We start from the raw sequence: 13,338 nt of genomic DNA, 5'->3' as shown, positions 1-13,338 counted from the left end.
TGTGCTGGGGATTAGAGACCACATTTAGAGGGTGGGAATGAGAAAATCTGGAAGAGAACACCAAGGACCATTCTAGCAGATGAGTCAGAAACCTGAAGTGGGGGCCACCAAACTCTTTAGGATGAATGTCCCTTCAGCCCTGGGATGCATACAAAGCAAGACTGCTTTGTGTAAATGCTTCCCCCCTCCCCCAGTGACTGCCAAAGGCAGAATGGGGTGACACTCAGGGCACACGATTTAGGTCTTCATTCTTTGAACTTGCTCCAGCCTTTCCTGGCTGCGGTGACTTTTTGTTAATTGGCCTCTTGTGGGTAGTTTCCCTGCCTTCCCCTATAGGCCTGGGGCCAAAGGGACATGAACATCCAGTACTTCCTTTGTAGCCAATGTGTGCGGGAGTCCCAGCAGGCTGGTTCATTTAAATACATCACACAGGTGCGCACAGCAGGGGATGGGTTTTGCAGCTTCTCTGCCTGTTGCCGTTGAGGAGTCATTGATCAAAGGCTATAGCATAGCCATTGAAAGATCGTACTGGCTGAGGTGTCCTGGACTTGCCTTCAATCTGAGACGGTCCGGGAATTGGGGAATAGAGCTGTTTCAAATGTTGAAGTTTACCAAGCTCCCTTTGTAGGTGAAGCACCTTTCTGAAATGCCAGAATTCACAGGAAAGACCAAACTTGGGCACAGAAGTTTTCCTCCATAGGGGAGGATTTCTAGTTCTTGTATTTTTATTTATGTTTTGGCTGTACCGTGTGGCATGTGGTCTTCGTTCCCTGACCAGAGATGGAACTTGTGGCCCATGCAGTGGAAGCATAGAGTTAACCGCTGGACCACCAGGGAGGTATCAACACAAACCAAGTAACAAGAGACCCCTTTCCCAATCTCATGCTGCAGAGGTGGCCAGTGTTAGGTTTTTTTTTTAAACTTGTACAAGAAATGTATCAGTTTCAGGACTTTCCTGGCGGTCCAGAGGTTAAGACTTCATCCTTCCAATGCAGGGGCCACAGGTTCAACCCCTGGTCAGGGAACTAAGATCCCACATGCCATGTGGCATGGCCAAATTAACAACAACAAGAATACATCAGGGACTTCCCTGATGATCCAGTAGTTAAGATGCTGTGCTTCCAATGCAGGGGCTATGGGTTTGAACTCTGGCCAAGGTACTAAGATCCCACATGCTGCATGGCCAAATAAATAATTTTTAAAAATAAAATGGCAAAGTGTTAAAAACAACACATCAGGTTACACCGTGCACATTGCTTTGCGTCTTGCTTCCTTCACTCGATGTACTGTAAATGCCTTTCTATATTAATTGATCAGACTTGATCACCTCTTCAGAGCGGCTACACTGGGGTCCACTGTGCACACCTACATAATTTCCTTAACCAGCTCCCTTACAGATGGACATGCGGGTTGTTTCAGCCTCTCCCAACAATGAATAGCACCAGTAAAATCCCTTGCATACATCACATACCTATGGACTCTCCCGCTAGTTCTGCTTCCTAGAAGCGGTGTCACGGGTCCAGGGAGCAGGTGGATATGACATTCGAAGAGAGGAGGCCAGCTGGCTGGCCACAAAGGGAGGGAAGAATATGGGCTCCCGCTGCAGTGAGTGGGTCCCTGCTGGGCAGGATAGATGGGGGTGGAGGGGAGACCTTGGGTGGTAGAATCTACTGAGTAGTGATGTCCCTCCAGTGTGATTCCCAACTAACTTGCATTTGCCACTGACCAGGCCACAGATGGGGAAGTCGCAGCTGTGAAGGAGGTACCGGTAAATGCATGTCCCCCTGGATTCAGGCCCTGGGTACACTTTTGGTTTTTGTTTTTACGTTTTCCCTTTTCCACGTCTGTGTTTACTCACCCTTCATTGTAGAAAAGCTACAGCCTGCTTTTGGGGGACTGCTTAAGCCCTCTGGGTGTCCTGGTCATTGGTTTGTCCCCACTGATCAGCCCATCACCATGACCCCCGCTTTCTCTCTAATGAGACCCACCCATGTCATCATCTGCGCTCCACGAATCGCCCGCACCCATGTCTGTGATCACGCTCGGTGTAGTTGGTCTCCACATTTAAAGAGAAAGACGGACAGCTGTTCTCAGCCCCCCTGCTGACTCTCAAAGCCGCCACTTGCACATCTGGTTTCTGTTCAGGGAGAAAGCCACTGCTGCTCCTTTCTGCCACTTAAAATGCACCTTCTTTTCCAGGCCACCAGCAACTAAACCTTTCCAGGTGGAACCTCTTGGGACTCACAGACATTGCTGTCTCTCACTTTTCCACTTTCCCCGTGGGCACTGCTGGGAATTTCACAACCAAACAGCCTAGAAATTTTTAGCAATTGGTCAGCATGACTCCTCCAATCCCTCAGGCGCTGTCCACTCTGGCCCCAGAGCCAGTTAGCAAAGCCCACAATGCATGGACAGCCATATCCTTGAATCCTGGCTGGACGAGCTTGCAAAATTCCCAGTTGCTCTGACCCGCCCCCTGCAGCTTCCTCAGCCCACACTGGGGTAGTGTTGTCCACTTCACCCAGTGACCGCTGCTTCCTGTTTCTAGGTAACAGAAGAGGCCTATGTCCCAGTGAGCAACATGAACGGCCTGGGATTTAAGCCTTTCGACTTGGTCATTCCATTTGCAGTCAGGAAAGGAGAAATCACCGGTAAGCGCTATTGGGAAAGCCCTCTTGTCCTCACTGGCTCTCACTAGCTATCCATACGGTGCCCAGGGGCTGGTTCCACCTGTTCCCCAGACCTGGGTTCAGAACCCAGCATCCCTGGCTGTAGGGAGTCAGTCCATGAGCCCCTGAGATCGCAGAATGTTCTGTGTGTTTCTGAAGAGCGGGTTCATTTATAACTTGCATGCTGAAGAAAGGGCCAGAAATTGTCTATAGGGGGAGAGTCACTGTGTTGATATCTCTCTCAATTGTCAGGTTCCTCTTCCCCCGCCTTTTCCTGCCTTTTCTTCCTCTTCCACTCTTCCAGATGTGACATTGTCCCTGAGGTCTGTTGTGTAAGAGTTACTTTTCCTTGCCTTCTTTCAATGCCTGCTTCTCTCTGACTTGATGCTTTACTGATCTGATTGGTCTCGTGGTCTTCTCAAGTCCTGTTTAAGCTTCTAATGGCTCTCAGTTCAAAAGACCCTTTGCTTGTGAGTTGCCTGCTGCATTTTGTGGAAACACAAGAGAACAGAATGAAGGCAGGTGTGTCTCTGCTTCCTGTTATGGAGCTTGGTGTTTTACTCAGCAGTGAGTGTTCTTGGGTCTGAGAACCTTTGTTGTGAAGGCCACCTGTGCCTCTGTGCTCGGCTCCTCCAGGCACAATCTTTGGTGGGGTCACCGCCCTGTCTCCTGTGCTCCAACAGGAGAGGTCCACATGCCTTCTGGGAAGACGGCCACACCCGAGATTGTGGACAACAAGGACGGCACAGTCACTGTCAGATACGCCCCCACGGAGGTTGGCCTCCACGAGATGCACATCAAGTACATGGGCAGCCACATTCCTGGTGAGTCGGGTTCCGCGCCGCTGCCGCCCAGGCCCACAGGACTGCAGGAGTCAGGGCGGAAACACCCAGGAGGTTGTCTTCAGTCGTTCAGTCAGATGCCATGCGGTTCTTGGTGGCAGATTTGCAGATGCAGTGTGGGCCTCCCTGCAGAACCAAGCAGCCTGTGACCCCAGCAGATCCGGCTAATTGCCAGCAGGGACGATGCGGCTGAGTGTCCTGGGTCACAGTGCAGGCCCTTCAGTCTGGGGTTGTTTGTCTTTGTCACTGTGCCTACCTTGGCCAAGGGATGAAGCAGGGAGAAAAAATGTGCGACTTGTCGAGGGACTTTCCAGCCTGGCCTGCAGAGCCTGAAGCAGCATCAGGGTTTGGGACAGGAGAAGAGGTTGTGAGAAGAGGATATGTTGTTTTATTGTCACTCTGCCCTTGACAAGGAAAGCCAGCTCACATTTCACCTCCATCCGGTGGCACATGTGTGCTTGTGCTCAGCTGCGTCCGGATTTTTGTGATGTGTTGGACTGTAACCAACCAGGCTCCTCTGTCCGTGAGGATTTTCCAAGCAAGAATACTGGAGTGGTTAGCCATGCCCTCCTCCAGGAGATCTTCCCAACCCAGGGATGGAACCTCCTGCATCTCCTGCATTGCAGGCAGATTCTTTACCACTGAGCCACTGGGGAAGCCCAGCACAGTGTTACTTTCTTTTTCTTTAAATTGTTTAAATAGTTCTTTATTTTTTAGTGTAATATTTTAAGTATGTAACCTAGCCAGATAGTTTAAAAATGATGTGGAGGAAGGTTTCTTTCCCACCCATATCCCCTATCTGCCCTCTCCTTGAACCCTACCATTACTGATTTTTTACGTTAGATTTCCAAATAAGTTTTAAGACTCTTCGAGAGATAGGAATACAGATTTTTAATCCCTCTTTGTTTGTTTTGTAAACAGTAGCGTTCACTGCTCATCATTCTGACCTTACTCTTTCATCTAACGTTATAACCTGGAGAGCTTTGCATGTCTGAATACAGTAGAGTGTGTTCACGGTGTCCCGCCGTTCAGATGAACATCACGTGTGCACTGTTTATCCCGTGAGACAGTGTTCTTCCCTGCCTTTTGCGACCACTAGTCCTGCTGCAGTGACTAGCCTTTCACATCCATCCTCTCACACCTACAGGGTGTATCCGAGAGATTTGGTTTTCAGGGGAGAAATCGCAGGATGCAATCACAGCCATCTGCTTGACAGGTCTCAGCAAAGCACCCTTCACCCAGCCTCTTCCTGTCCACACATCCACCCACCATGTCACAGAGCACCTGCTTTTCCACCAATTTGCCAGTGGAATATGCCGTCAAATTTCTAGATCTTCACCAAACGGATAGTTAGAAAACAGTATTGCTTTGTTTGCATTTCTCCTATGAGTGAACTTGAGCAGCTTTCTATACTGCTAATTATTGTATCTGTTTCTTTTTCTTTGAACTAGACATTTGTATCCTTGGCTCAATTTTTCTGTTCAATTATTGACCTTTGTCATATCAGTTTCTGAGGGCAATTTAAATATTGGGGAGATTAGCCCTTTGTGATAGGAGTTGCAAATATTTCTCCCAATTTGATGTTTGACTTAGTTTATGTGTAAGGATAATATTTGTTCAAAGGAACAGTATATTTACCTGCTTCTATTTAAATATTCTAAAGATGCAGATACAGAAAAAGTGAAAAAATGTCTTTCTACCATATTCCTTCTACTTCCACAACTGTCTCTCTATACCAACAAATACACATGCGATTTTGTCCTATTTTGGACTGGGATAATGGTATTAATATTACATAAGGATCTATTATAATGGGTATATATTACTATATGGACTATAGCCCGCCAGGCTCCTCTGTCCATGAGATTCTCCAGGCAAGAATACTGGAGTGGGTTGCCATGCCCTCCTCCAGGGGATCTTCCTGCCCCAGGAATCGAATCCAAGTCTCTTATGACTCCTGCATCGGCAGACAGGTTCTTTACCACTAGCGCCATATTACTGTATAGGGTGTTATTATATAGATATTATAATGGGTATTAATATTATATAGGGTATTATTATAATGAGATATTGATATTAATATTATATAGCAATTATCCTTTTTATTTTTGTCTTCTACTTTTACCAAGTATTTAATTAATCGTAATTAGCCAAAGCATAAAAGAATAAAAATTTCCCATTTAAAAGTCTTTCCTTCTCCAGCATATTTCAAAAAAATGACACAAGTTTTAGGAAGAATTGTTAAATTTTAATTTTTTCCCTCTTGCTAGTTCCCTACCTTGCTCCAGTTAGTATTAAAAATACTAAAAAAAAGTCATCTTTCAACTTGGTGAACAAGTATTTTCATTGCAAATGAAGTATGTCTTGTAAATGATTAAACAGTAGTAAAAACACCTTTTTCTCTTTTTAATGCAACACATGTGGATAATCTCTTGAGTTAGTATGCATAGATCTCTCTCATTATTTTTAATGACCTACAAGTCCAGTTTTTATTTAACCAACCCCCCATCATTGGACTGTGGCGTCTTTTCCTAATTTACATCTGACCACTTTGAAAATGGAAGTCCTTGTGCAGGGTTGGGGGTTGGAATAGGTGGGCCAGAGGACCACAGTGAGATGGATTCCTGGGGCTGAACGCACAAATTTTGAAAGCCGGAAGCAAATGTCCTTCCCAAAGGCCCTCCCAGTCACGTTCCATACAGTGGGGGTCATTCCCGCCCTGTGGAGCTGTTCCCTCCAGCTCAGGACTGTTTGTCTCGTGTGATCACAGAAGGGTCCACAGTGAGGAGCCCTGCCTTGCGTGTCCTAGGATGGAGCCCCGCAGTCTCCTCTTGCTTCTGCTCTGCCCAGGACATGCCCGCCCCTGCTGTTAGGTGAATCATCCTTCATGAGTCCCAACACTGTGTGTGTTCTTTGCAAACCCAGAGAGCCCCCTCCAGTTCTACGTGAACTACCCCAACAGCGGGAGCGTGTCTGCGTACGGCCCGGGCCTGGTGTACGGAGTGGCCAACAAAACCGCCACCTTCACCATCGTCACCGAGGATGCGGGAGAAGGTACTGTAGTTCTGGGCTATCGGAGAGTTTAGGGAATGCAATTCCACGGAAGCCTTTAAAAATAAGACTCCTGAATGGTAGCATCTATCTTGTCTTTTCTCTCATATGAATCTCTTATTAGAGCTCCTCTGTCTTTCACCCAAAACTGAAATTTTAAAGTCCTTTGTGTTCTGATTAAAGTCACAGTCATACTATGAAGTGTTGTTTGTGACTCGCCTGAAATTTAAGTGTATTTCATTAGATACCATTTTTCTTTTTTTGTACCTATACATGTATCCCCAGGGCCACATGAATGATTTAGCAGTTTATTCTAGATAAAGCTCTATGCCCGTGCCCATTGTCACCACAGACATTTCTCATGTGTGGTTCCAATGGGATCTTCTTGGTGGCATCCAGCCAACCAGCAGTGAGTCTGTGTGTGACACTCTCTCCTGTATGTGTGATTGGCCTGTGGGGTTCCATCCCTTCCTCGTCCCACACATCTGGAAGAACAGAACTTCTGGGTCACTTGCAGGAAGAATTCAGAGGGTGGAGTGTCCTCCCCCTGACACTTTCACCGGGTGTCAATCACTTTATTCTGACCTACGTGCCTTGCCTGTGGCTCCCATGGCTTGTGTTAGTCTGTCTGTCCTGGCATCAGGGCTGTCCCAGATGAGTGGTGATCGACTTTAAAACAAAGAAACCCTATCCCTGATGGTCTCTCCCTCTCCTCCCATTCACAGGTGGCCTGGACTTGGCTATCGAGGGACCCTCAAAGGCCGAAATCAGCTGTATTGACAACAAAGATGGGACGTGCACGGTGACTTACCTGCCCACCTTGCCGGGCGACTACAGCATCCTGGTCAAGTACAATGACAAACACATCCCTGGCAGCCCCTTCACAGCCAAGATCACAGGTAGAGTCTCCTGGCTTCCTGGAGGCTCTGCTCCAATAAGGACCTCTCCCCTCAGACCCAGAGCAGCAGGCTAGGCATAAGTCTGAGATTAAGTCTCACAGCAACTCCTTGGGAACAAACTAGGGGTGCAAGGCCAGCACTGGATGGGCTAAATTCCTCCTTCAGCTGGCAATCCCGGGAAAAGCAAGCGCACCATTTTTCAGGCACTTATTTGTGCCAGTCTGACTTCAGGGTCCAAAAAAGAAGCCCTCAAAGAGAGGCATTCAAACAATATGTATTGCATGAGTGAATGAGCTCAAAGATGCCCATCAACATCACTCCTAGATAGATTTTTGTCTCCCTTTTGTTGATGAGAAAACTGAGGGTTGGAGAGACAGCGCCTCAGCTAGGTTTATGGGTATTCAGGGATTCAGGTGGAGATTATCTGACTCAGAGCTCTGCTCCTGACTCCCACTGTGCTGTGTGTTCGAATCCTGCTCTCAATGGGATATAAACATGGTCTGTGTGGACCCAGGTCTCTAGTTCCTGCCAGCTACTAGTCTTCCCAGTAACCAGGCATAAGTAGCAATCATTCTTTCTTGGTTAGGTCTAATCATTGTCCGGGGCACTTTTTTTTTTTTCCGCTTAACTTTGCTTAACTAATTCTTGCCTGTCCACCTGTGAATGGTGTGTGATATGAGGGCTCTGGAGAGTCAGGGTGACCATGTGTAACCGAGTTGTGTTGGGGTGGTGTTTCCTAGACGACAGCAGACGGTGCTCTCAGGTGAAGCTGGGCTCAGCCGCCGACTTCTTGCTCGACATCAGCGAGACTGACCTCAGCACCTTGACGGCCAGCATCAAGGCCCCGTCCGGTCGTGACGAGCCTTGTCTCCTGAAGAGGCTGCCCAACAATCACATCGGTGAGCCCACGTTGCCATCTTGAGTGGGAGATGGGGATTCCCACCATGTTGGGGATCCCAGCCGTTGCATGGGAGATTGGTAGCATCCTGGAATATGATGTAATAAACCCGCTGGGTCACGTGTGTGGTCAGAATCCAAGCACTTCCACCTTGGAATGCTGACAACCCTCTTGGACATTGCTAGAAAGTAAAGAAAGAAGTCCTGTTTCCATTCTTTCAAGCTTGTCTCCCTTCTGCTTCCTCCCCTTTACTTCACCCTCCCACCCACAAACCCCAATTTGTGCTCCGTTCCAGGCATCTCCTTCATTCCCCGGGAGGTGGGTGAACACCTGGTCAGCATCAAGAAGAATGGCAACCACGTGGCCAACAGCCCCGTATCCATCATGGTGGTCCAGTCGGAGATTGGGGATGCCCGCAGAGCCAAAGTCTATGGCCGTGGCCTGTCAGAAGGCCGGACTTTCGAGATGTCTGACTTCATTGTGGACACGAGAGATGCAGGTGTGTATGGGGGTGGACCCAGGGGAAGAGGCCCAGTCCTTTGGAACTGGCTTCTTTTGCTCAGATTGTTTTGCCTTTTTATCCTGCCAGCTTTTTTTTCTTTCTAAGCAGCCTTCAAGCTATCGATCTTTAGACATGGTTATCATTGCAGCCCAGGGTTAGCCGTGAGCTGCTTCATTATCAATACTCCCACCATTGTTCTCAGCTTCCCAGGGTCTCCTTGCCTCATCCTAAGCTAAGAATGTTGGGCCAGCTGGCCCAAGGTCATGTTTAGCTGAGCAGGACTTTCAAGGAAATGAGGAATTTCTTCCTGTTTGCTCTTGGATGGTCTGGATTAGCTTGGCGTGCTCCAAGCTACTCCACCTTCCAGAGTCATGATCTTCTGCCTTCGTGAGTGAAGGACTGCTTCACTGACTTCTGGACAAAGTCACATTCCCCAGGGAAGGAGCTGGAGAATTTCTGGTCCTGATAGGCTGATGTTCTCTGTTGATTCCTCAAGTTCTTAAAGCTTTAAATCTGCTGTCTTAGTGGGTCCCTGGCAGGACAGCCAAGGCATCTAGGAGCAGTTGGAAATGTCAAATTCTCAGGCCTGCAGCTGGTAATAAACCTCCAGGCAGTGCATGCCTTTCTTGGAGGCATGTGGGGAATGTATCTTCCCCAGCGAGTTCTGCAGGACAGGTGGTCGGTGGGATGTTAGTAGAGAGCCTTGAGAAAAAGGTATGGTCAAGGCCATATTCAGCCAGGTTATTTATTTCAGTGCAGGAACCAGTAGTTGACTCTTCTGCCCAGGGCTGTCCCACAGGGCCACTGTTACTGTCTTGTCTGCTGTCTGGAGCATTTGCAGGGGTGGAGGTCCTTTCTGCTCCCCTTGGTGATGAGTTGCTGTCACAGCGGCCCCGGGCAACTGTGTTGCAGGTTACGGAGGCATCTCCTTGGCGGTGGAAGGCCCTAGCAAGGTGGACATCCAGACCGAGGACCTGGAGGACGGCACCTGCAAGGTCTCCTACTTCCCCACCGTGCCTGGGGTTTACATCGTCTCCACCAAGTTCGCTGACGAGCACGTGCCTGGTGCGTATGGTCCCACTGCTGTCCGCATCCCTTGCTTGGTTTTCCGTAGACACTGTTTGTGGGCTCTGGGCCGCTCTCAAGGGCTCTCTCGGTTTTTGCAGGGAGCCCCTTCACCGTGAAAATCAGCGGGGAGGGAAGAGTCAAGGAGAGCATCACCCGTACCAGCCGAGCCCCGTCTGTGGCCACTGTTGGCAGCATCTGTGACCTGAACCTGAAAATCCCAGGTGAGCCTGAGGGGCTTGTGGGTCCAGGCAGTGGGCACCACTGGAATCCAAGTCCGGGCTTGGCCCAGAAGGTACCGTCCGTGTCTGCTATGGGGAACTACTCTTTGAAAGTGAAAGTGAAATCGCTCAGTCGTGTCTGACTCTTTGTGACCCCGTGGACTGTAGCCTACCAGGCTCCTCCATCCATGGGATTCTTCAGGCAAAAATACTGGAGTCGGTTGCCATTTCCTACTTTTTGAATTTAATTTTATTTATTTACTTGTTTTCACAGAGGCCTATCCATGAAAAGTAAATCTATTTACTTATCCTTCTTCCAGGTGAAAATAGCTTTATCACATCCCATGGGAGAAAAATAGATAAGCTTTGAGAATTTACTGTTAGCTGGACTAACAGTGAGAGAAGTGACCCTACTGATATTCATATTTGCAAAGAGGTGTCAGCCCAGTGACATCTTTCTGATTCCCATTTGTCCCTTTCATTCCTAAAATTGGAATGAGGGCTGGGATGCGAGGCTGGGTGGGTGGCTGGGCCACAGCTAGCCCTTTGCCCAAATTAGCCAGTCAGCAGCCTTAGTCTGTCTGAAATGTGGCCCAGTTTCTTTCTATTAAGCAGTGACTGTGTAAGTCACTTGAGGCTCCTCTGGCATGCGGTGTGTAGAGTTGTAGATTTTATGAGGACAGAAAATCTAAACAGTCTTCAGATGAAGCTCACGTTGTGATGAACTTCTGGCTTCTAGATAAAACTCCACGGTGTCTCGCGTCTTTCCTAACTTGTCCCATGTCCATTTGCTCTGCCTTCGCAGCAATACTTGATGGTTTCTTCCTTTCTGGATGTCGGTAAAAACCTCACTACTGGAGTGTCCAGACTAAGAGACCTTAAAGAGAGATGCATGGATTATGATAATAAAAATTCATGTGCCAGACTTCCCTGGTAGTCTGCTGGTTAAGACTCTAAACTTCCACTGCAGGGAGTGTGCACTGGTTCAACCCCTGGTTGGGGAACGAAGATACTGCATGCCTTACCATGTGGTCAAAAAAAAGAAAGAAAGTTTATGTGTTCAAAACCGGGGGAAGTAAGTGTCACCTGGTATCCCACCGTCCATGGAGACTGTGGTTCATGTTTGAGGTCCAGAGCTGGACCTTGGGTGGCTCCAGCCTCCTAGACAGACAGGCTCCATCTCTGGTCCCACTGATGCAGTTCTTGCTCACTATATTTTAGGCATCTTTCCACACTAAAATACACTTCCCCATCATCTTTGATTGGCTGCGTAAGAGTCCATTTCACCTCTAGGTACATACATCATCATTTCAGGTACTCTCATCTCCATCCCTTGACCTCTTTAATCAGTGCCCTGTGACATCTCTCATCACGGTGGACTGATGCCCAGGAATGGGATTGCTGGGCCCACACATTTCAGATGCCACTATGCCTCAGCAGCCAGTCCTCCAGAAAACATATTGGTGTTTCTCCCTTTCCCCACTGGTACTGAGTAGCACATTCTCACACTGATCAGTCTGATGGAAAGAAAGTTTGCAGCTCCATTTCTCCAGTCACTGGGCAGATGAACTGTGTTTTCATTTCTTCACTTTCCTTATTTGGGGGATTATGTTTCCTGTTCCCTTTATCTGTCTGTGTCTTCTCTTTGTGTGATGAGGACAGTTACCCTTTCTCTCAAGTCTCATCTGACTCTTGACTCCTTCCTCTTTTCAGTGTTCCCTGATGACTCTGGTGGAGATTCACTTTTCCCCTCCTTACCTAAAGCATCCCCTCTCGCCAACTAGAAGGGAGCAGAGGCCCTGCAGACCCAGGCCATGTGGGGAGACCTCCCCTCAACCTCCTTCCTGCATCCTCAGGGCTCAGAGTCATGAGTTACTACCCGGAACCCGTAGAGCTGCAGGATGCGGTTTCGTGCTGCCCTCGATGGTGGCATTACTTGGTCACCTTGCTTGCGGCACGCCTGACTCCACCATGTCATGCAAGCACAAGTCGCTGGCATGGCCGAGCACGTCGTGTGGAACAGACACGGTCTGCTTCCTAGTGCTGGGGACCCAAGACGCTGTGTTTCTGGAAGCGCGGCCTCTGGTCTTCAGTTTGCTCAAAGCTTTGCTCACGCGTGGTTTTCCCTTTGCCACTGGGACCGACCCAAGTTCACTTTCTCCTCTAAATGCATTTAGACTTGTTACCTAGAAGAAATGCCAATGCTTCTTGACAGTGCTTTTTGTGTTGTTACCTATGAAAAAGAGCCCCTGTAAGCATGCCGATAGCCCCATGTCACATTGGCTTAGAAACATCTGAGCCATCGTCGTTATTTACACGCTGTGACTATCAGCTCAGGCTCTGGTTTGAAATCTCTGTATGGAATTAACTCTGAGCCAGGAGGGCTGTACAGTGCACCCAGGGCACTTGTCAGTGCCCCCAGAACGTTCTCTGCACTGGGTGGCCGGAGGGGCCCTGCTCTCTCCATGCTGGCCACAAGCACCCAGGGGTTTGAGGGAGACAGGAGGGCAAGCATCCAGCTGGGATGAGAGGAAGCCTGAGCACCCCACACCCCTGGGCTGCACTCACTTTGCCTTCTTCTGCTTGCCCTGCATGTCCTGTTCCACCTCAGGCCCTCGCCCTGACCCTTCTGTTTCTCCCTGCCCCCTTTCAGAAATTGACAGCAGTGACATGTCGGCCCACGTCACCAGCCCCTCTGGCCGCGTGACCGAGGCGGAGATTGTGCCGGTGGGGAAGAACTCGCACTGCGTCCGGTTCGTGCCCCAGGAGATGGGTGTTCACACCGTCAGCGTCAAGTACCGTGGCCAGCACGTCACTGGCAGCCCCTTCCAGTTCACTGTGGGGCCGCTGGGCGAGGGGGGTGCCCACAAGGTCCGGGCAGGCGGCCCTGGCCTGGAGCGAGGAGAAGCCGGAGTTCCGGGTGAGCGTTCTGGGCAGCTTTCTTTTTGTTTGAGAAGACTGAGCTCAGCCTGGTGGCGTGAGCACCCTGTACCCTTCACCCTGTGCTGAAAGGAAGACTTTGTATGTGTGATTCTGACTGGTGGTATGAAGGGGCTTTCTTTAAAACAAGGCTTCCGTGGCTAAAGACATTTGGGGGTTGCTTGCTAATCCAAAACTAAACAAGTGTCTCCCTGAGGGACTTCTTGGAGCCTATAATTTAAGGGTGAGGGTTGTGAGTGTCTCAGAGAGGA

The 13,338-nt window shown here is 49.0% G+C and overlaps 1 protein-coding gene across 8 annotated transcripts in view; it reads left to right on the top strand.

Annotated features, from left to right (window-relative positions):
* The window catches only part of FLNB (filamin B), a 139,445-nt gene that overhangs the window by 109,580 nt on the left and 16,527 nt on the right, over positions 1 to 13,338 (top strand). For 2 of the 8 annotated variants that reach the window (XM_025272809.3, XM_025272813.3), the window contains 10 exons: positions 1,730 to 1,768; positions 2,549 to 2,651; positions 3,353 to 3,493; positions 6,437 to 6,565; positions 7,288 to 7,461; positions 8,202 to 8,360; positions 8,655 to 8,858; positions 9,774 to 9,926; positions 10,028 to 10,150; positions 12,801 to 13,067. In XM_025272809.3, coding sequence (XP_025128594.1) covers positions 1,730 to 1,768; positions 2,549 to 2,651; positions 3,353 to 3,493; positions 6,437 to 6,565; positions 7,288 to 7,461; positions 8,202 to 8,360; positions 8,655 to 8,858; positions 9,774 to 9,926; positions 10,028 to 10,150; positions 12,801 to 13,067 — 1,492 coding nt within the window. The other 6 variants (XM_025272812.3, XM_025272808.3, XM_025272811.3 and 3 more) reach the window with 4 other exon arrangements.

This window comes from Bubalus bubalis, chromosome 21 (assembly GCF_019923935.1).
Source record: "Bubalus bubalis isolate 160015118507 breed Murrah chromosome 21, NDDB_SH_1, whole genome shotgun sequence".
NCBI lineage: Eukaryota > Metazoa > Chordata > Mammalia > Artiodactyla > Bovidae > Bubalus > Bubalus bubalis.
The sequence above is the reverse complement of the archived record's forward strand: the minus strand, read 5'-3'. Positions and strand labels throughout refer to the sequence as shown.